This window comes from Colius striatus, chromosome 1 (assembly GCF_028858725.1).
Source record: "Colius striatus isolate bColStr4 chromosome 1, bColStr4.1.hap1, whole genome shotgun sequence".
In the NCBI taxonomy this organism is placed as follows: Eukaryota; Metazoa; Chordata; class Aves; order Coliiformes; family Coliidae; genus Colius; species Colius striatus.
In genome coordinates this window covers 1,141,879-1,162,843 of record NC_084759.1, presented here as the reverse complement: position 1 = coordinate 1,162,843, position 20,965 = coordinate 1,141,879, and the positions used below count along the sequence as shown (strand labels likewise).

The 20,965-nt window shown below is 63.4% G+C and overlaps 1 protein-coding gene across 1 annotated transcript; it reads right to left on the bottom strand.

Annotated features, from left to right (window-relative positions):
• Positions 1 to 500: 500 nt before the first annotated feature.
• LOC104555625 (uncharacterized) lies at positions 501 to 20,711 on the bottom strand. Its single transcript, XM_062020315.1, is given in 13 exon segments — positions 501 to 3,619; positions 3,701 to 3,753; positions 6,031 to 6,148; positions 6,297 to 6,400; positions 6,637 to 6,784; positions 17,522 to 18,334; positions 18,336 to 18,392; positions 19,099 to 19,214; positions 19,525 to 19,575; positions 19,728 to 19,739; positions 20,359 to 20,395; positions 20,505 to 20,546; positions 20,682 to 20,711. Coding segments are annotated over 13 exon segments (1,800 nt in total). The 3' UTR covers positions 501 to 3,400.
• Positions 20,712 to 20,965: the final 254 nt, after the last annotated feature.

The window sequence follows — 20,965 nt, the reverse complement described above, 5'->3', positions numbered from 1 at the left end:
TGAGACCCCCCCCCCAGCACATCTGGATGTGCCAGGAGCCTCCTGAGACCCCCCCCAGCACATCTGGAGGTGCCAGGAGCCCCCTGAGACCCCCCCCGAGCACATGTGGAGGTGCCAGGAGAACCCTGAGACCCCCCCCAGTACATCTGGAGGTGCCAGGAGCCCCCTGAGACCCCCCCTCAGCACATCTGGAGGTGCCAGAAGCCCCCTGAGACCCCCCCCAGCACATGTGGAAGTGACAGGAGCCACCTGAGACGCCCCCCAGCACATCTGGAGGTGCCAGGAGCCCCCTGAGACCCCCCCCAGCACATCTGGATGTGCCAGGAGCCCCCCTTCAGTACATCTGGAAGTGCCAGGAGCCCCCTGAGACCCCCCCCAGCACATCTGGATGTGCCAGGAGTCCCCTGAGACCCCCCCCCAGCATATCTGGAGGTGCCAGGAGCCCCCTGAGACCCCCCCTCAGCACATCTGGAGGTGCCAGAAGCCCCCTGAGACCCCCCCCAGCACATGTGGAAGTGACAGGAGCCACCTGAGACCTCCCCCAGCACATCTGGAGGTGCCAGGAGCCCCCTGAGACCCCCCCTCAGCACATCTGGAAGTGCCAGGAGGCCCCTCAGACCCCTCCAGCATATCTGGAGGTGCCAGGAGCCCCCTGAGACCCCCCCCTTCAGTACATCTGGAAGTGCCAGGAGCCCCCTGAGACCCCCCCCAGCACATCTGGAGGTGCCAGGAGCCCCCTGAGACCCCCCCGTCAGCATATCTGAAGGTGCAAGAAGCCCCCTGAGACCCCCCCAGCACATCTGGAGGTGCCAGGAGCCTCCTGAGACCCCCCCTCAGCACATCTGGAGGTGCCAGAAGCCCCCTGAGACCCCCCCCAGCACATGTGGAAGTGACAGGAGCCACCTGAGACCTCCCCCAGCACATCTGGAGGTGCCAGGAGCCCCCTGAGACCCCCCCTCAGCACATCTGGAAGTGCCAGGAGGCCCCTCAGACCCCTCCAGCATATCTGGAGGTGCCAGGAGCCCCCTGAGACCCCCCCTTCAGTACATCTGGAAGTGCCAGGAGCCCCCTGAGACCCCCCCCAGCACATCTGGAGGTGCCAGGAGCCCCCTGAGACCCCCCCGTCAGCATATCTGAAGGTGCAAGAAGCCCCCTGAGACCCCCTCCGCACATCTGGAGGTGTCAGGAGCCCCCTGAGACCCCCCCCAGCACATCTGGAGGTACCAAGAGCCCCCTGAGACCCCCCCCATAGCACATCTGGAGGTGCCAGGAGCCCCCCCTCAGTACATCTGGAGGTGCCAGGAGCCCCCTGAGACCCCCTGGGTTTGGGGGGGCAGCTACTGGCCTGGGGAGACCCCTCCATGGTCCCACTGCCCCCGTGGGGGGGTCACAGCAGCGTGTGTCTTGTGGGGGGGAGTCTCCCCAAATCATAAGTGGGGGGGGTGAGGGATGATTGGGGAGGTGGGTCCAGGGGCAAAAGAGTCCTGAGGGGGTCTGGGGGTGTTCAGTGGGGATCAGAGGGGGTCAGGGGGGCTCAGGGGGGGGTCAGATGATGCTGTCCTTGTCACTGGCCTCCTCCTGAGCCTCGGGCAGGGGATGTTCAGGGGGGGTTCCAGGGGGGTCAGGCACATTCAGTGGGGGTCAGGGGGGTCCAGGGGCGTCAGGCAGGTTCAGGGGGGTGTCAGGGGGTTCCAGGGGGGGTCAGTTGACACTGTCCTCATCACTGGCCTCCTCTTCAGCCTCAGCCAGGGGGTGTCCAGGGGCATCAGGCACATTCAGGGGGTGTCAGGGAGGTCCAGGGGGCTCAGGCACATTGAGGGGGCTTCAGGGGGGTGTAAGGGGGTTCCAGGGGGGGTCAGTTGACACTGTCCTCATCGCTGGCCTCCTCTTTAGCCTCAGCCAGCGGGTGTTCAGGGGGTGTCCAGGGGAGTCAGGCAGGTTCAGGGGGGTCCAGGGGGGTCAGGCACGTTCAGGGGGGGTCAGGGGGGGTTCAAGGGGGTCAGGCAGGTTCAGGGGGTTCCAGGGGAGTCAGGCACATTCAGGCAGGTTCAGGGGGGTGTCAGGGGGTTCCAGGGGGGGTCAGTTGACACTGTCCTCATCACTGGCCTCCTCCTGAGCCTCAGCCAGGGGGTGTTCAGAGGGGGTCCAGGGGGGGGTCAGGCACATTCAGGGGGCTTCAGGGGGGGTCAGGGGTGTCCAGGGGGGTCAGGCATGTTCAAGGGGCTTCAGGGGGTTCCAGGGGGGGTCAGTTGACACTGTCCTCATCACTGGCCTCCCCTTTAGCCTCAGCCAGGGGGTGTTCAGGGGGTGTCCAGGAGGGTCAGGCACATTCAGAGGGCTTTTGGGGTGTGTCAGGGGTTCCAGGGGGGGTCAGTTGACACTGTCCTCATCACTGGCCTCCTCCTGAGCCTCAGCCAGGGGGTGTCCATGGGGTGTCCGGGGGGGTCAGGCAGGTTCAGGGGGCTTTTGGGGAGTGTCAGAGGCTTCCAGGGGGGGTCAGTTGATTCTGTCTTCATCACTGGCCTCCTTATTGGCCTTGGCCAGGGGGTGTCCAAGGGGTGTCCAGGGGCATCAGGCACATTCAGGGGGCTTCAGGGGGGTCCAGGGGAGTCAGGCACATTCAGGGGGCTTTGAGGGGTGTCAAGGGGTTCCAGGGGGGGTCAGTTGACACTGTTCTCGTTGCTGGCCTCCCCTTTAGCCTCAGCCAGGGGGTGTTCAGGGGGTGTCCAGGGGGTGTCCAGGGGCATCAGGCACATTCAGGGGGGGTCAGGGAGGTCCAGGGGGCTCAGGCACATTCAGGGGGCTTTTGGGGGGTGTCAGGGGGTCCAGGGGGGTCCGTTGACACTGTCCTCATCACTGGCATCCTCCTGAGCCTCAGCCAGGGGGTGTTCAGGGGGTGTTCAGGGGCATCAGGCACATTCAGGGGGCTTCAGGGGGGGTCAGGTGTGTCCAGGGGAGTCAGGCACACTCAGGGGGGGTCAGGGGGGTCCAGAGGGCTCAGGCACATTCAGGGGGGTCAGGGGTGTGTCAGGGGGTTCCAGGGGGGGTCAGTTGACACTGTCCTCATCACTGGCCTCCCCTTTAGCCTCAGCCAGGGGGTGTCCAGGGGGTGTCCAGGGGGTGTCCAGGGGCATCAGGCACACTCAGGGGGTGTCCAGGGGGTGTCCAGGGGGGTCAGGCACACTCAGGGGGGGTCAGGGGGGTGTCAGGGGGTTCCAGGGGGGGTCAGTTGACACTGTCCTCATCGCTGGCCTCCTCCTTGGCCTCGGCCAGGGGGTGTCCAGGGGGTGTCCAGGGGGTGTCCAGGGGGGTCAGGCACACTCAGGGGGCTTCAGGGGGGTCCAGGGGGCTCAGGCACACTCAGGGGGGGTCAGGGGGGTGTCAGGGGTTCCAGGGGGGGTCAGTTGACACTGTCCTCATCGCTGGCCTCCTCCTTGGCCTCGGCCAGGGCGCTCTCGTCGATGTTCTCCAGCGAGTCGGCGTGCTGCAGCGACAGCTCCGCCAGGGCCAGCGCGGGCAGCCGGCTCTGCTCCGGGAACAGCCACGGCTTGAACTCGGGCTGGTGCTTCAGCTTCCACTCTGGGTACTTGAGGCAAGCCTTGTACATCTTCTTCATGGCCTGGGAGGAAGGTGAGGAGGAGGGTGAGGGAGGGAAAGGCTCCTGCCAGCCATGCAGCCCTCCCCTGATGTGTTGACTCACCTTGGGAGCCAGGAACTGGGAGGATTTGTTCACCACCCACTTTGGCAGAGAACCTGCAGGGAGGGATGAGAGATGGGCTGGGAGCAGCAGCACTGGCTGGGGAGGTGAGCAGGAGCCTCAGGGGACAGCAGTGTGGTCCCCACCATGGAATCATTGAGGTTGGAGAAGCCCCTGGAGCTGCTGGAGCCCAGCCCTGAGCTCCCCCTGCCACAGCCAGCACTGAGCCACAGCCCTCAGCACCTCACCCCAGGGCTTTGGGATCCCTCCAGGGCTGGGCACTGCCCCAGCTCCCTGGGCAGCCTGGCACAGGGGCTGACATCCCTCTCAGGGAAACAGTTCTGCCTCAGCTCCAGCCTCAACCTCCCCTGGGGCAGCTCCAGCCCCTTTCCTCTTGGTCTGTCATTCCCTGGAGAGAAGAGACCAACTCCTACCTTGCTACAGCCTCCTTTTGGGTAGTTTTAGGGTGCTCCTGTCTCCTCTCAGCCTCCTCCAGCCTAAACACCCCCAGCTCCCTCAGTTGAGGAGCACAAGATGCTGAGTGAAGCTAAAAGTGACTGACTAAAGCCAAGAGTCAATGTGATTGAGCAGAATGAAGCCACAACAGCCAGCAAAGGGCTGATGAGCCACTGAGAACTGCAGGGAAAACACAGAACCAGGGAAAACACAGAACCAGGGAATGGGTGAGGCTGGAGAAGCCCCTGGAGCTGCTGGAGCCCAGCCCTGAGCTCACCCTGCCACAGCCAGCACTGAGCCACAGCCTCAGCACCTCAGCCCAGGGCTTTGGGATCCCTCCAGGGCTGGGCACTGCCCCAGCTCCCTGGGCAGCCTGGCACAGGGCTGACACCCCTCTCAGGGACACAGTTCTGCCTCAGCTCCAGCCTCAGCCTCCCCTGGGGCAGCTCCAGCCCCTTTCCCCTTGTTACTTGGGAGCAGAGACTGACCCCCCCAGCCACAGGCTGCTGTGAGGGAGTGTCAGAGAGTGCTGCTGTGTCCCCTCAGGCTCCTCTTCTCCAGCCTCAACACCCCCATTCCCTCAGCCCCTTGTGCTCCAGCCCCTTCCCCAGCCTCACCCTGCAGCCTCTGTCTCCAGGCTCTTGCTCCTTCAGCCCTCTTGCTCCAACTCCAGCCCCTTCCCTCTTGTTTTGGAGCTCAGGAGCAGAGACTGACCCTCCAACCTCAACCTCCCCTGGGGTGACTTGAGGCTGCTTCTCCTTCATCTATCACTTGTGCTGGGGATGTGCCCATCCCTCACCCCCTGCATCCCACCCCTGAGCCCCCTGTGCTGGGGATGTGCCCATCCCTCACCCCCTGCATCCCACCCCTGAGCCCCCTGTGCTGGGGATGTGCCCATCCCTCACCCCCTGCATCCCACCCCTGCCCTGAGCCAACCAGAGCCCACCAGCTGCAGGCAGTGGGCACAATGCTGCTGAGGGGCTCATCAGATGAAGGAGCTGTGTGTGTGATTGGGCTCTGACTGGGGGCTGTGGGGGTGCCACAGGGGCTGCCTGCACTCAAGTGACCACACACAGCCCTGTGGCACCCACCTGAGCCATCAGAGACACTCACAGAGGCCTTTGGGTTGGGGAAGCCCCTGGAGCTGCTGGAGCCCAGTCCTCCCCTCCTGGCAGGGAGCTGCAGAGGCTGCTCCTGGCTCCCCTCAGCCCTGCACCCTGCTGCCACCCCAGAGCTGGATCTGCCCTTTGCTTCTTGCCCCCCTGGGCACGCTGCTGCCTCCTGCTCAGCCCCTGGCACCAACCCCCCCAGGCCCTTTCCCTGCAGCAGTTCCCAGCCCCTCTGCCCCAGCCTGGAGCTGCCTGGCCTTGGGGTGGCCCAAGGGCAGGATTTGGCCCTTGCCCTTGTCCAGCCTCATCCCATTGCCCTGTGCCCATGGCTGCAGCCTGCCCAGGGCCCTCTGCAGCCCCTCCTGCCCTCACACACACCCACACACCCACCCAGCTGGGTGCTACCTGTGAGTTACTGAGGTGCCCTCCATCCCTCCCCCAGCTCCCTGACACACGTCCAGCAGCCCCAGCACCCAGCTGGGGAACACACTGGTGTGACTGGGCACCACCTGCATTTAACCCCATTCCCAACCACTCCCTGGAAACAAACATCCCAAGAGAAATGGCCCCAAAATGTCTGTCCCTGATCTGCTTCTGGCTCCATCCCACACGCTCCCAGGTGCCCCCTTTGCCCATCTCCAAGCCCCTTCCCCCAAACCTCCAGCTCAGTTAATCCAAGCTGCCACAACAGACCCTGAGCACAGAGTGACCATCCCAGGGGGTGAGAAAGGGGTTGTGGGGGTGAGCCCTGACACCCCTTCATCCCACCTTTGGGGTCCACTTGTGCCAGGTAGGTGATGGTGCAGCTCTTGGGCCCCGTGCCCTCGATCAGGTACCCGGTCTGGATGGAGACAGCCCTCACCATGTCCTTCCTTGGGGGGTACTTCTGTGGGTGAAACACACACACATAGCAGGGTGCTGAGGGTATGGTGGGCTACAGGCAAAGCCCTGGCACAGGCAGAGCTGCTGTGACCCCAACCTTGGCTGTGGTAGCCCCATTGGCCACTGTGGGGAGGGGAATTGGGGGCACTCACCGGGTGCTTGACAGAGTAGTTCATGATGATGTAGTCACTGCCCATGGGCAGCCAGGAGCGCAGGGTGATGACATCCCTGTTCTTCAGGGGCTTGGGACACCTCCCTGGGGACAGCACCAGTGTGTGTGTGAGGTGACACAACCCTCAGACCCCCACCCAGCACAACCAAACCCATGGGGGTCCCAAGCTACTCCCCAAAACCCCTCCCAAACCACCACCAAACCTCGAAATGCTGAACCCCAAGGTTCAAACCCATCCCTTGGGAACTCCCCCTCATCCCACCCCACCCTGGGAGCACCCCCAAACCCCTCCCAGTGCCCCCTCCCTCTGCCTCTCTCACAGGCATAGTAGCCCACGTCGGAGTTGACGGTGAGGCGGCCGATGTCGAAGGTCTCGATGACGTTGGTGTCCCACTTGCTGCGGTACTCGGTGTCGTGCAGCACGTCGTACAGGGTGGCAGCTGGCACGTCCTGGCACTCCATCCTGCACTGCAGGCCAAGGGGGGTCACCAACAGCCCCCCAAAGCCATGGAGGGGGGATACAGGGAGCCCCGGGGGATCTCATGGGCATGGGGTGAGTGGAGGGACAAGACAGTGGGAGGGTGGACATGGGGAGCACCAAGAGAGTTGGGGGCAACTGGGGTCTCCTGGGCATGGTGGCCATGGGGACCATCAAGTTGGAGGGTGAGGTGGCCACTGGGATCTCCTGGGCATGGGGTGGCAATGGGTGGGTGGGTGGCCACAGGGACCCCCAAGTGGGAGGGTGGTCATGGGGACCACCAAGAGAGCTGGTGGCCACTGGGGTCTCCTGGGCATGGTGGCCATGGGGACCATCAAGTTGGAAGGTGAGAAGGCCACTGGGATCTCCTGGGCATGGTGGCCATGAGAACCTGCATGTTGGAAGGTGAGGTGGCCACTGGGACCTATTGGGCATGGTGGCCATGGGGACCATCAAGTTGGAAGGTGAGGTGGCCACTGGGAAGTACTGGGCATGGGGTGAGTGTAGGGACCCCCAAGTGGGAGGGTGGCCATGGAGAACACCAAGAGAACTGGTGGCCACTGGGATCTCCTGGGCATGGGGTGGCAATGGGTGGGTGGGTGGCCACAGGGAACCCCAAGTGGGAGGGTGGTCATGGGGACCACCAAGAGAGCTGGTGGCCACTGGGATCTCTTGGCCATGGGGTGACTGTAGGGACACCCAAGTGGGAGGGTGGCCATGGGAAATATCAAGAGAGCTGGTGGCCATGGGATCTCCTAGGCATGGTGGCCATGGGGACCAAGTTGGAGGGTGAGGTGGCCACTGGGATCTCCTGGGCATGGGGTGACTGTAGGGACACCCAAGTGGGAGGGTGGCCATGGGGAACAACAAGTTGGAGGGTGAGGTGGCCACTGGGAACTCCTGGGCATGGGGTGGCAATGGGTGGGTGGGTGGCCACAGGGACCCCCAAGTGGGAGGGTGGACATGGGGACCACCAAGAGAGCTGGTGGCCACTGGGATCTCTTGGCCATGGGGTGACTGTAGAGACACCCAAGTGGGAGGGTGGCCATGGGAAACATCAAGAGAGCTGGTGGCCATGGGATCTCCTAGGCATGGTGGCCATGGGGACCACCAAGTTGGAAGGGGAGATGGCCACTGGGAACTCCTGGGCATGGGGTGAGTGTAGGGACCCCCAAGTGGGAGGGTGGCCATGGGGAACAACAAGAGAGCTGGTGGCCACTGGGGTCTCCTGGGCATGGTGGGCATGGGGACCACCAAGTTGGAAGGGGAGGTGGCCACTGGGACCTCCTGGGCATTGGGTGACTGTAGGGACAACCAAGTGGGAGGGTGGCCAGTGGGACCACCAAGAGAGCTGGTGGCCACTGGGGTCTCCTGGGCATGGTGGCCATGGGGACCACCAAGTTGGAAGGTGAGGTGGCCACTGGGACCTCCTGGCAATGGGGTGACTGTAGGGACACCCAAGTGGGAGGGTGGCCATGGGGAACAACAAGTTGGAGGGTGAGGTGGCCACTGGGACCTCCTGGGCATTGGGTGGCAATGGGTGGGTGGGTGGCCACAGGGACCCCCAAGTGGGAGGGTGGACATGGGGACCACCAAGAGAGCTGGTGGCCACTGGGATCTCCTGGCCATGGGGTGACTGTAGGGACACTCAATGTGGGAGGGTGGCCATGGGGACCAGGAAGAGAGCTGGTGGCCACTGGGATCTCCTGGGCATGGTGGCCATGAGAACCTCCATGTTGGAAGGTGAGGTGGCCACTGGGATCTATTGGGCATGGTGGCCATGGGGACCACCAAGTTGGAAGGGGAGGTGGCCACTGGGAACTCCTGGCCATGGGGTGACTGTGGGGACACCCAAGTGGGAGGGTGGCCATGGAGACCACCAAGTTGGAGGGTGAGGTGTCCACTGGGAACTCCTGGGCATGGGGTGGAATGGGTGGGTGGGTGGCCACAGGGACCCCCAAGTGGGAGGGTGGTCATGGGGACCACCAAGAGAGCTGGTGGCCACTGGGATCTCTTGGCCATGGGGTGACTGTAGAGACACCCAAGTGGGAGGGTGGCCATGGGAAACATCAAGAGAGCTGGTGGCCATGGGATCTCCTAGGCATGGTGGCCATGGGGACCACCAAGTTGGAAGGGGAGATGGCCACTGGGAACTCCTGGGCATGGGGTGAGTGTAGGGACCCCCAAGTGGGAGGGTGGCCATGGGGAACAACAAGAGAGCTGGTGGCCACTGGGGTCTCCTGGGCATGGTGGGCATGGGGACCACCAAGTTGGAAGGGGAGGTGGCCACTGGGACCTCCTGGGCATTGGGTGACTGTAGGGACAACCAAGTGGGAGGGTGGCCAGTGGGACCACCAAGAGAGCTGGTGGCCACTGGGGTCTCCTGGGCATGGTGGCCATGGGGACCACCAAGTTGGAAGGTGAGGTGGCCACTGGGACCTCCTGGCAATGGGGTGACTGTAGGGACACCCAAGTGGGAGGGTGGCCATGGGGAGCACCAAGAGAGCTGGGGGCCACTGGGGTCTCCTGGGCATGGGGACCACCAAGTTGGAAGGGGAGGTGGCCACTGGGACCTCCTGGGCATGGGGTGACTGTAGGGACAACCAATGTGGGAGGGTGGCCAGTGGGACCACCAAGAGAGCTGGTGGCCACTGGGGTCTCCTGGGCATGGTGGCCATGGGGACCACCAAGTTGGAAGGTGAGGTGGCCACTGGGACCTCCTGGCAATGGGGTGACTGTAGGGACACCCAAGTGGGAGGGTGGCCATGGGGAACAACAAGTTGGAGGGTGAGGTGGCCACTGGGACCTCCTGGGCATTGGGTGGCAATGGGTGGGTGGGTGGCCACAGGGACCCCCAAGTGGGAGGGTGGACATGGGGACCACCAAGAGAGCTGGTGGCCACTGGGATCTCCTGGCCATGGGGTGACTGTAGGGACACTCAATGTGGGAGGGTGGCCATGGGGACCAGGAAGAGAGCTGGTGGCCACTGGGATCTCCTGGGCATGGTGGCCATGAGAACCTCCATGTTGGAAGGTGAGGTGGCCACTGGGATCTATTGGGCATGGTGGCCATGGGGACCACCAAGTTGGAAGGGGAGGTGGCCACTGGGAACTCCTGGCCATGGGGTGACTGTGGGGACACCCAAGTGGGAGGGTGGCCATGGAGACCACCAAGTTGGAGGGTGAGGTGTCCACTGGGAACTCCTGGGCATGGGGTGGAATGGGTGGGTGGGTGGCCACAGGGACCCCCAAGTGGGAGGGTGGTCATGGGGACCACCAAGAGAGCTGGTGGCCACTGGGATCTCTTGGCCATGGGGTGACTGTAGAGACACCCAAGTGGGAGGGTGGCCATGGGGAACACCAAGAGAGCTGGTGGCCACTGGGATCTCCTGGGCATGGTGGCCATGGGGACCACCAAGTTGGAAGGTGAGGAGGCCACTGGGATCTCCTGGGCATTGGGTGACTGTAGGGACATTCAATGTGGGAGGGTGGCCATGAGGACCACTAAGAGAGCTGGTGGCCATGGGAACTCCCAAGTTGGAAGGTGAGGTGGCCACTGGGATCTCCTGGGCATGGGGTGGCAATGGGTGGGTGGGTGGCCACAGGGACCATCAAGTGGAAGGGTGGCCATGGGGAACATCAAGAGGGCTGGTGGTCACTGGGGTCTCCTGGGCATGGTGGGCATGGGGACCATCAAGTTGGAAGGTGAGGTGGCCCCTGGGATCTCCTGGGCATTGGGTGAGTGTAGGGACACTCAAGTGGGAGGGTGGCCATGGAGACCACCAAGTTGGAGGGTGAGGTGGCCACTGGGACCTCCTGGGCATGGAGTGGCAATGGGTGGGTGAGTGGCCACAGGGACCACCAAGTGGGAGGGTGGCCATGAGAACCCCAATGTTGGAAGCTGAGGTGGCCACTGGGACCTCCTGGGCATGGGGTGAGTGTAGGGATACCCTAGTGGGAGAGTGGCCATGGGGACCACTAAAGGGGGATAGTGACCTTGGGGATCCCTGGGTGGGAGGGTGAGGTGGCCACTGGGACCCCACAGAGCCTGTCCCCAACCCCTCTCAGCCTGTCCCCAACCCCATGATGCCCAACCCTAACCCTGCCTTAACCACATGGAATGTGTCTCCAGCACTGTGGTGCCTGTCCCCAGCCCATGGAACGTGTCCCCAACCCCACACAACCTGTCCCCAACCCCACACAACCTGTCCCCAACCCATGGAACGTGTCCCCAACCCCACACAACCTGTCCCCAACCCCACACAACCTGTCCCCAACCCATGGAACGTGTCCCCAGCCCCACACAGTCTGTCCCCAATCCCATGGAACGTGTCCCCAAGCCCTCACAGCATGTCCCCAACCCCATGATGCCCAACCCTAACTCCACAGATCCTGCCTTAACCATATGGAATGTGTCTCCAGCACTGTGGTGCCTGTCCCCAGCCCATGGAACCTGTCCCCAACCCCACACAGCCTGTCTTCAACCACATGGAACATGTCTCCAGCCCCCCATAGCCTGTCCCCAATCATATGGAGCCTGTCCTCAATCATATGGAGCCTGTCCCCAACCCCTCACAGCCTGTCCCCAGCCCCATACATCTTGTCCCAAATCATATGGAGCCTGTCCTCAATGCCACACAGCCTGTCCCCAACCCCACACAGCCTGTCCCCAACCCATGGAACCTGTCCCCAGCCCCACACAGCCTGTCCCCAACCCCTCACAGCCTGTCCCCAGCCCCACACAGCCTGTCCCCAACCCCTCACAGCCTGTCCCCAACCCCATGGAACATGTCCCCAACCCCTCACAGCCTGTCCCCAACCCCATGGAACATGTCCCCAACCCCACACAGTCTGTCCCCAAACCATGGGACCTGTCCCCAACCCCACACAGCCTGTCCCCAATCATATGGAGCCTGTCCTCAATGCCACACAGCCTGTCCCCAACCCCTCACAGCCTGTCCCCAATCCATGGAACCTGTCCCCAACACCACACAGCCTGTCCCCAACCCATGGAACGTGTCCCCAACCCCACACAGCCTGTCCCCAATCATATGAAGCCTGTCCTCAATGTCACACAGCCTGTCCCCAACCCCACACAGCCTGTCCCCAACCCCACACAGCCTGTCCTCAATGTCACACAGCCTGTCCCCAACCCCACACAGCCTGTCCCCAATCATATGGAGCCTGTCCTCAATGCCACACAGCCTGTCCCCAACCCCACACAGCCTGTCCTCAATGTCACACAGCCTGTCCCCAACCCCACACAGCCTGTCCCAAATCATATGGAGCCTGTCCTCAATGCCACACAGCCTGTCCCCAACCCCTCACAGCCTGTCCCCAGCCCATGGAACGTGTCCCCAGCCCCACACAGCCTGTCCCCAATCATATGGAGCCTGTCCTCAATGCCACACAGCCTGTCCCCAACCCCTCACAGCCTGTCCCCAACCCCACACAGCCTGTCCCCAATCATATGGAGCCTGTCCTCAATGCCACACAGCCTGTCCCCAACCCCACACAGCCTGTCCCCAACCCCATGATGCCCAACCCTAACCCTGCCTTAACCACATGGAATGTGTCTCCATCACCGTGGTGCCTGTCCCCAGCCCTTGGAACCTGTCCCCAACCCCACACAACCTGTCCCCAACCCCACACAGCCTGTCCCCAACCCATGGAACGTGTCCCCAGCCCCACACAGTCTGTCCCAAGCCCATGGAACGTGTCCCCAACCCCACACAGCCTGTCCCAAGCCCATGGAACCTGTCCCCAACCCCACACAGCCTGTCCCCAACCCCATGGAACGTGTCCCCAACCCCACACAGCCTGTCCCCAATCCATGGAACCTGTCCCCAACCCCACACAACCTGTCTTCAACCCCATGGAACCTGTCCCCAGCCCCACACATCTTGTCCCCAACCCCACAGATCCTGTCTTCAACCCCATGGAACGTGTCCCCAGCCCCACACAGCCTGTCCCCAATCGTATGAAGCCTGTCCTCAATGTCACACAGCCTGTCCCCAACCCCTCACAGCCTGTCCCCAACCCCACACAGCCTGTCCCCAATTATATGGAGCCTGTCCTCAATGCCACACAGCCTGTCCCCAACCCCACACAGCCTGTCCCCAACCCATGGAACCTGTCCCCAACCCCATGATGCCCAACCCTAACCCCACAGATCCTGCCTTAACCACATGGAATGTGTCTCCAGCACCGTGGTGCCTGTCCCCAGCCCATGGAACGTGTCCCCAACCCCACACAGCCTGTCCCCAATCCATGGAACCTGTCCCCAATCCCTCACAACCTGTCTTCAACCCCATGGAACGTGTCCCCAGCCCCACACAGCCTGTCCCCAATCATATGAAGCCTGTCCTCAATGCCACACAGCCTGTCCCCAACCCCACACAGCCTGTTCCCAATCATATGGAGCCTGTCCCCAACCCCACACAGCCTGTCCCCAGCCCATGGAACGTGTCCCCAACCCCACACAGCCTGTCCCCAATCCATGGAACCTGTCCCCAACCCCTCACAACCTGTCCCCAACCCCATGGAACCTGTCCCCAACCCCACACAGCCTGTCCCCAACCCCATGGAACGTGTCCCCAACCCCACACAGCCTGTCCCCAACCCCACAGCACCACTGCTCACCCCCCTGCACCTCCCCTGGCCACCCCCCCCATGACCCCCCCTTGGGCTGGGGTCATCCTGCCAAGGTGGTCCTGAGGAGCAAAGCCCCAGGTGACATCGTTGGGGGGGGACCCCCTCTGCACCCCCTGGCACTGTGCCCCCAGTGCCCAGAGGCTCAGGGTTGGAGGGGGAGAGGGAGAGTCCCGGGAGGGGGGAGCTGGTGCCAGCGTGGCTGTGTCCCAGCCCTGAGTCAATATTGACTCTGACGCAGGTGGGAGGAGGAGGAGGAGGAAGCAAAAGCAAGAGGAGGAAGGTGACAGGCACAAAGGGCTCTCACCCCCCTGCCCCCACATCTCTTTTACCCTGGGATCCCCAGTGGTGCCCCCCACCCCCTCCCCTGCCCAGCCAGGGCTCGTCCAAGCCTGGGGGCTGCTCGTTAATTCTCTTCATTAACGAGGGGCTGCTCTTCACATCTCAAGGTGACCCCTGGAACGAGCAGAAAGGGGGGGACACCCCCTTCCCCAGAGCCCAGGGAAGCTCCAGCCCCCTCCCAGCAGCCCCTCCACACCATGGGGGGGGATGGGCACCGGGGTGGGCATCGTGTCCCATCCAGGAATCGGCTCTGGCTTGGGATAAGTCCCATCCTGACCCTCCCCCCCCACTTTGGGGGTGACACCAACTCATTTGCAGGCTCCCCAAAAACAGGTTGGATGAGCTCTGCATCCCTCAGGGCAGGGGGAGAGCTGGGGGAGGGGAGGGGGTGGCATCAAAGTGAGGAGGAACCAGTGGGTTTCCAGCCCTGGGAACCCCCAACCATGGCACCCCCCAGCCTGGAGAGGAACCCCCCGATTGTGCCCAGCCCCAGGGACCCCCCAACACGGGTCCTGTGCTGGGTGGGAGCAGGGCTGGGGTGGGGAGGGGTTGCAAAGGGGCTGTTGGTGCCCCCCACCCCATTATCCCTGCTCTGTGCCCAGGGGGACAGAGAAGCTCCTCAGTGATGTGTCACCCCAAATCTGGCCAGGGTGGGTGCAGGGTGGGTGCAGGGTGGGTGCAGGGTGGGTGCTTTGAGGTGCCAGCCCGACTCAGGACATCCTGGTGCACAGGTAGGGTTGGCTCTGAGCCACTGCAGACGTGGCACAACGGGATGGGCAAAGGGATGGGCACCTCCCCCTCCCCTCTGTGCCCACCCTCTGTGGTGCCCAAAGCCCAACCCCCCCGTCGGGACACCCCGAGGGCGAGTGATGGGGGTTGGGGGGAACCCCCCCGGGGTGGGGTGGCACTGGGGGGGGGTCTGTGGGGTCCCATGGAATCGCTGGTGGGGGTGGGAAGGGTCTCATCCAGCCCAAGCCCCTGCTAAAGGAGGTGCCCCTCGAGGAGGGGGCATGGGAATGTGTCCAGGGGGGCGTGGGAACCTCCTGTGCCAAGGCTCCTTCACCCAGCAAACACCTAACACCCCGATGGAGACGGGCACCTTGGCATGGGGGTGGGCACCAGGAAGCCCCCACACCCCCCACACTGTCCCTGTGTGTGTGTCCCCCTCGATTTCCCACCCCCCTCCCCCCAGGACCCTCTGCTGTGGCACCACAGATGCCACCCACCACACACACTGGGCACTGGGGTGACGCTCTGGTGGGCACAGGATGGGGAGGGACCCTGGCAGTGCCATCACCACCCACCCCCCCACCATTCCCTCATCCCCTCCCCCAGGGACAGGTTTTCCTTTTGGCTGCTGCTTGTTTTGTGCAGCTGCTGCAGAGCCAGAGCAGCGTCGTGGGCAAAGGCTGTGCCACTGGTGCCACCGAGCCCCATGGCACCAGGAGGGATTGGGGAGGGGGACACACACCCCCTGGCACAGCCCCAGTGTGGCACAGTGCCCCACAGCCACTGCCAGCCACAACCAGCTGCTGCTGCTGGCCCAAAGCTTCACCCCCTCGGGTTCCTGGTGCCCACCTGCCTGTGCCAGCCTGGGGAGGGAAGGGGATGGGGGACCCCAGCAGCTCTGGAGGAGAAGGGACAGTGTCTCCAGTGCCCTGGGGATAGTGGCAGTGGGCACCAGGAAGGTCCTGCAGAGCCCCCAGCTCCTTTGGGGGGTGTCCCAGGGGTAAAGGGGGCACAGGCAGCACTGAGACACACGGTGCCACCCCTCTGGTGAGCCCCAAATCACCCCTGGGCACCCCCTTTGTCCTCAGAGGTCCCTATTTGTCCTTGCCCATCACTCCTGGCACCCTGCTTGTCCTGGGATGTCCACTGCAGTGGGATCTCTGCTCACCCCAGGGTGGGCATCACCCCAGGGGCTCCAGCTGCCACAGGGTTCCTCCTGGCACCCACTGTGCCAGCCCACCCCAGGGTGCTGCCTCACCACAGCTCCCTGTTCACCCCAGGGTGCCCCTTAACTCCTGGGGTCCCCACTCACCCTGGGGTGCTGGTTCACCCCCCAAATCCCCACTAACCCCTGGGGTATCTGCTCACCTTGGGGTGCTGCTTCAACCCCCCAAATCCCCACTAGCCCCTGGCATCCTTGTTCACCCCAGGTTGCTGGTTCTTCCCCCAATACCTTGGGGTCCCCACTCACTCTGGGGTGCTTTCACCCCCCAAATCCCCACTAGCCCCTGGGGTCCCTGCTCATCCTGGGGTGCTGGTTCAGCCCCCAAGTCTCCATTAGCTCCTGGGGTGCTGGTTCACCCCCCTAAACCCCTGGGGTACCTGCTCACCCTGGGGTGCTGCTTCAATCCCCCTGGGGTCCCTACTCACCCTGGGGTGCTGTTTCACCCCCCAAATCCCTACTAACCCCTGGGGTCTCTGCTCACCCAGGGTGCTGGTTCACCCCCCAAGTCTCCACGAGCTCCTGGGGTGCTGCTTCACCCCCCAAATCCCCACTAACCCCTGGGGTCCCCACTCACCCTGGGGTGCTGCTTCAACCCCCCAAATCCCCACTAGCCCCTGGCATCCTTGTTCACCCCAGGGTGCTGGTTCACCCCTTAAGTCTCCACTAGCTCCTGGGGTGCTGCTTCAACCCCCCAAATCCCCTGGGGTCCCTGCTCACCCTGGGGTGCTGCTTCACCCCCCAAATCCCCACTAGCTCCTGGGGTCCTTGTTCACCCCAGGTTGCTGGTTCACCCCCCAATACCTTGGGGTCCTTGCTCACCCTGGGTCTTGTTTCACCCCCCCAAATCCATTGGGGTCCCTGCTCACTCTGGGGTGCTGTTTCACCCCCCAAATCCTCACTAGCCCCTGGGGTCTCTGCTCATCCTGGCGTGCTGTTTCACCCCCCAAATCCTCACTAGCCCCTGGGGTCCCTGCTCACCCTGGGGTGCTGCTTCAGCCCCCAAGTCCCCACTAGCTCCTGGGGTGCTGGCTCACCCCACTAAACCCCTGGGATCCCTGCTCACCCTGGGGTGCTGCTTCACCCCCCAAATCCCCACTAGCCCCTGGCATCCTTGTTCACCCCAGGGTGCTGGTTCACCCCCCAAATCCCCTGGGGTCCCCACTCACTCTGGGGTGCTGTTTCACCCCCCAAATCCTCACTAGCCCCTGGGGTCCCTGCTCATCCTGGGGTGCTGTTTCACCCCCCAAATCCTCACTAGCCCCTGGGGTCCCTGCTCATCCTGGGGTGCTGGTTCACCTCCCTAAACCCCTGGGGTCCCCACTCACCCTGGGGTGCTGCTTCAACCCCCCAAATCCCCTGGGGTCCCCACTCACCCTGGGGTGCTGCTTCACCCCCCAAATCCCCACTAGCCCCTGGCATCCTTGTTCACCCCAGGGTGCTGCTTCACCCCCAAATCCCCACTAGCCCCTGGCATCCTTGTTCACCCCAAGGTGCTGGTTCACCCCCAAATCCCCTACAGTCCCCACTCACCCTGGGGTTCTGATTCACCCCCCCAAATCCCCTGGAGTCCCTGCTCACCCTGGGGTCTAGTTTCACCCCCCAAATCCCCTCCTGCTGTCCCCACACACCCCGGGGTGCTGCATCACCCCAAGGCCCCCTCTCCCCTCCGGGTCCCCCCCTTTCCCCCCGCTCAGGGTGGTACCCCCGCGCTGGTACCGGTTGGGGAGCAGGGACGGGCTTTGGGGGGTGGGGTGAGGATGAGGATGGGGGGCGGGTCTCACCTTGATCTTATGGAGGGAGCGCTCGGGCTCCAGCAGCTGCACCCACACGGCCAGCGCCGCTTTGCTGTAGGTCAGGCTCCAGCCCCGCTCCGATTTACACTCCGCTCGGAACGCGCCGAAGTCCCGGTCGTCGGGGATCTGGACACTGTCGCGAGCCGACATGGCCCCTCGCGACAGCGACAGCGACAGCGCCCCCCTCCCCACACACACACACACACGCCAGTCGTTCCCAATCCCACCACCCCCCCCAGCCCCGCTGCCGGTGCCGAGGGTGGCGGCCGAGCCCGTCACGGCGGCGGCATCGGCAGCATCAGCAGCAGCGGCAGCATCGGCAGCAGCGGCGCCGGAGCCGCCCGGAGCGCGGGGCGAGATGGGGCCGGGGCGGGGGCACCGGCGGCGGGGCGGGCACCGGGAGGCGGCGGCCGAGGGAGGGACGGCAGGGACGGGGGCGGCCCCGCGACGCTGGCGGGGGAGGGGAGAGATGGGGAGGGACCGGGAGAACCGGGCGGGGGAAATGGGGAGGGACCGGGAGAACCGGGCGGGGGAAATGGGGAGAGACCGGGAGAACCGGGCGGGGGAAATGGGGAGGGACTGGGAGAACCGGGCAGGGGGAGGGGAGAGATGGGGAGAGACCAGGAGAATCGGACGGGGGGAGACGGGGAGGGAGCGAGAGAACCAGGCCAGGGGAGATGGGGAGAGATGAGGAGAGACCGGGAGAACCGGGCTGGGCAGGGGGGAGACCGGGAGAACCGGGCCGGGGGAGGGGAGTGATGGGGAGGGACCGGGAGGACCGGGCGGGGGAAATGGGGAGAGATGGGGAGAGACCGGGAGAACCGGGCTGGGGAAATGGGGAGGGACTGGGAGAACCGGGCTGGGGGAGGGGAGAGATGGGGAGAGACCGGGAGAACCGGTCTGGGCAGGCGGGAGATGGGGAGGGACCGAGAGAACCAGGCGAGGGAGATGGGGAGGGACTGGGAGAACCGGGCTGGGGGAGATGGGGAGGGACTGGGAGAACCGGGCTGGGCAGGGGGGAGACAGGGATGATCGGGCGGGGGAGGGGAAAGACGGGGAGATACCGGGAGAACCGGGCGGGGGGAGATGGGGAGGGACTGGGAGGAGACCGGGAGAACCGGGCCGGGGGAGGGGAGAGATGAGGAGAGACCGGGAGAACTGGGCTGGGCAGGGGGGAGAGCGGGAGAACCGGGCGGGGGAGATGGGGAGGGACTGGGAGGACCGGGATGGGCAGGGGGGAGATGGGGAGGGACCGAGAGAACCAGGCGAGGGAGATGGGGAGGGACTGGGAGAACCGGGCTGGGGGAAATGGGGAGGGACTGGGAGGACCGGGCTGGGGGAGATGGGAAGAGATGGGGAGAGACCGGGAGAACCGGGAGGGAGCTGCGGGGAGCTGGAGCCGGGTGGGAGCACCGGGAAGACGGAGCGGGGGACACGGCGCCGGGAAGACAGGAGTGGGGAGACCCCAGCGAGGGCAGCCCGGGGGCGGCTCCAGGAGCGGCGGGAGGAGGGCACAGATGCGCACGGCAGCTGCGATGGCGCAGACACCCGCACTGTGCACGCACAGCCGCCGTGCACACGCACTCGTGTGTGCCCGTGCACGCGCAGTGGTGCACACACACGTCCCTCCCCGGCTCACGGATGTGGTGCACAACCAGAGGTGCACAAACGTGTCCCTCAGCTGCACACACACGGGTGCATGCACAGGGATGCACATGCATGTGCCTCAGCTGCACACAGACACGGGTGCACGCACAGGGATGCACATGCATGTGCCTCAGCTGCACACACACACGGGTGCACGCTCAGGGATGCACATGCATGTGTTTCACCTGCACACAGACACGGGTGCACACACATGTTTCTCACCTGCACACACATGTGAGTGCACATGCATGTCCCTTAGCTGCATGCACACGCTGGTGCACGCTGAGTGCGCACACACAGCCCTCAGCTGCACACAGACACGAGTGCACATACATGTTCCTCACCTGTACACACCCGTGGGTGCACACACATGGGTGCACATACATGTTCCTCACCTGTAAACACACGTGGGTGCACACACACATCCCTTAGCTGTATGCAGACATGGGTGCACAAACACGAGTGCACACACATGTTCCTCACCTGTACACACACATATAGAGGTGCACATACATGTTCCTCACCTGTACACACACATGTTCCTCACCTGCACAGACACCTGGGTGCACACACACATATCTTAGCTGTATGCAGACATGGGTGCACAAACATGAGTAAAAACACATGTCCCTCACCTGCACACACACATGCACACACACACACAGAGGTGCACATACATGTTCCTCACCTGTACACACACATGAGTGCACACACGTCCCTCACCTGCACACACACACACACACACAGAGGTGCACATACATGTTCCTCACCTGCACACACACCTGGGTGCACACACACATCCCTTAGCTGTATGCAGACATGAGTGCACAAACATGAGTGCACACACATGTCCCTCACCTGCACACACACAGAGGTGCACATACATGTTCCTCACCTGCACACACATGTGAGTGCACACTCACATCCCTTAGCTGCACACACACACACAAGTGCACACACATGGGTGCACAGGCATGTCCCTCACCTGCACACACACACACAGAGGTGCACACACACAAATGCACACACATGTTCCTCACCTGCACACACATGTGAGTACACAATCACATCCCTCACCTGCACACACACACACACAAGTGCACACACATGGGTACAACAGGCATGTCCCTCATCTGCACACACACACACACACAAATGCACACACACATGTTCCTCACCTGCACACACATGTGAGTACACAATCACATCCCTCACCTGCACACACACACACAAGTGCACACACATGGGTACAACAGGCATGTCCCTCACCTGTATACACTCACATAGAGGTGCACACACATGGGTGCACACACATGTCCCTCACCTGCACGTGCACACACATGGGTACAACAGGCATGTCCCTCATCTGCACACACACACACACACAAATGCACACACATGGGTGCACAGACAAGTCCCTCATCTGCACACACATACATATGGGTGCACAGGCATGTTCCTCACCTGCACACACGTGTGGCTGCACACTCACATCCCTCACCTGCACACACACAGAGAGGTGCACACACATGGGTGCACACACATGTTCCTCACCTGCACACACACACACATGTGCACACACATGGCTGCAGGTGCATGTCCCTCCCTGCACACAGACACGCACACACGTGCCCACCCAGGTGCCCTCACACCACCCTGCCCCATCCTCCTTTCAAAGGAGCCTCTTGGGCAATGGGCTGAGTGGGACACAGGTGCCAACACCATGGGCCTTACACCCTCTTCCTGGCTCTGTGCCCTGTGCCCATCTCCTTGTGTGGCACAGGA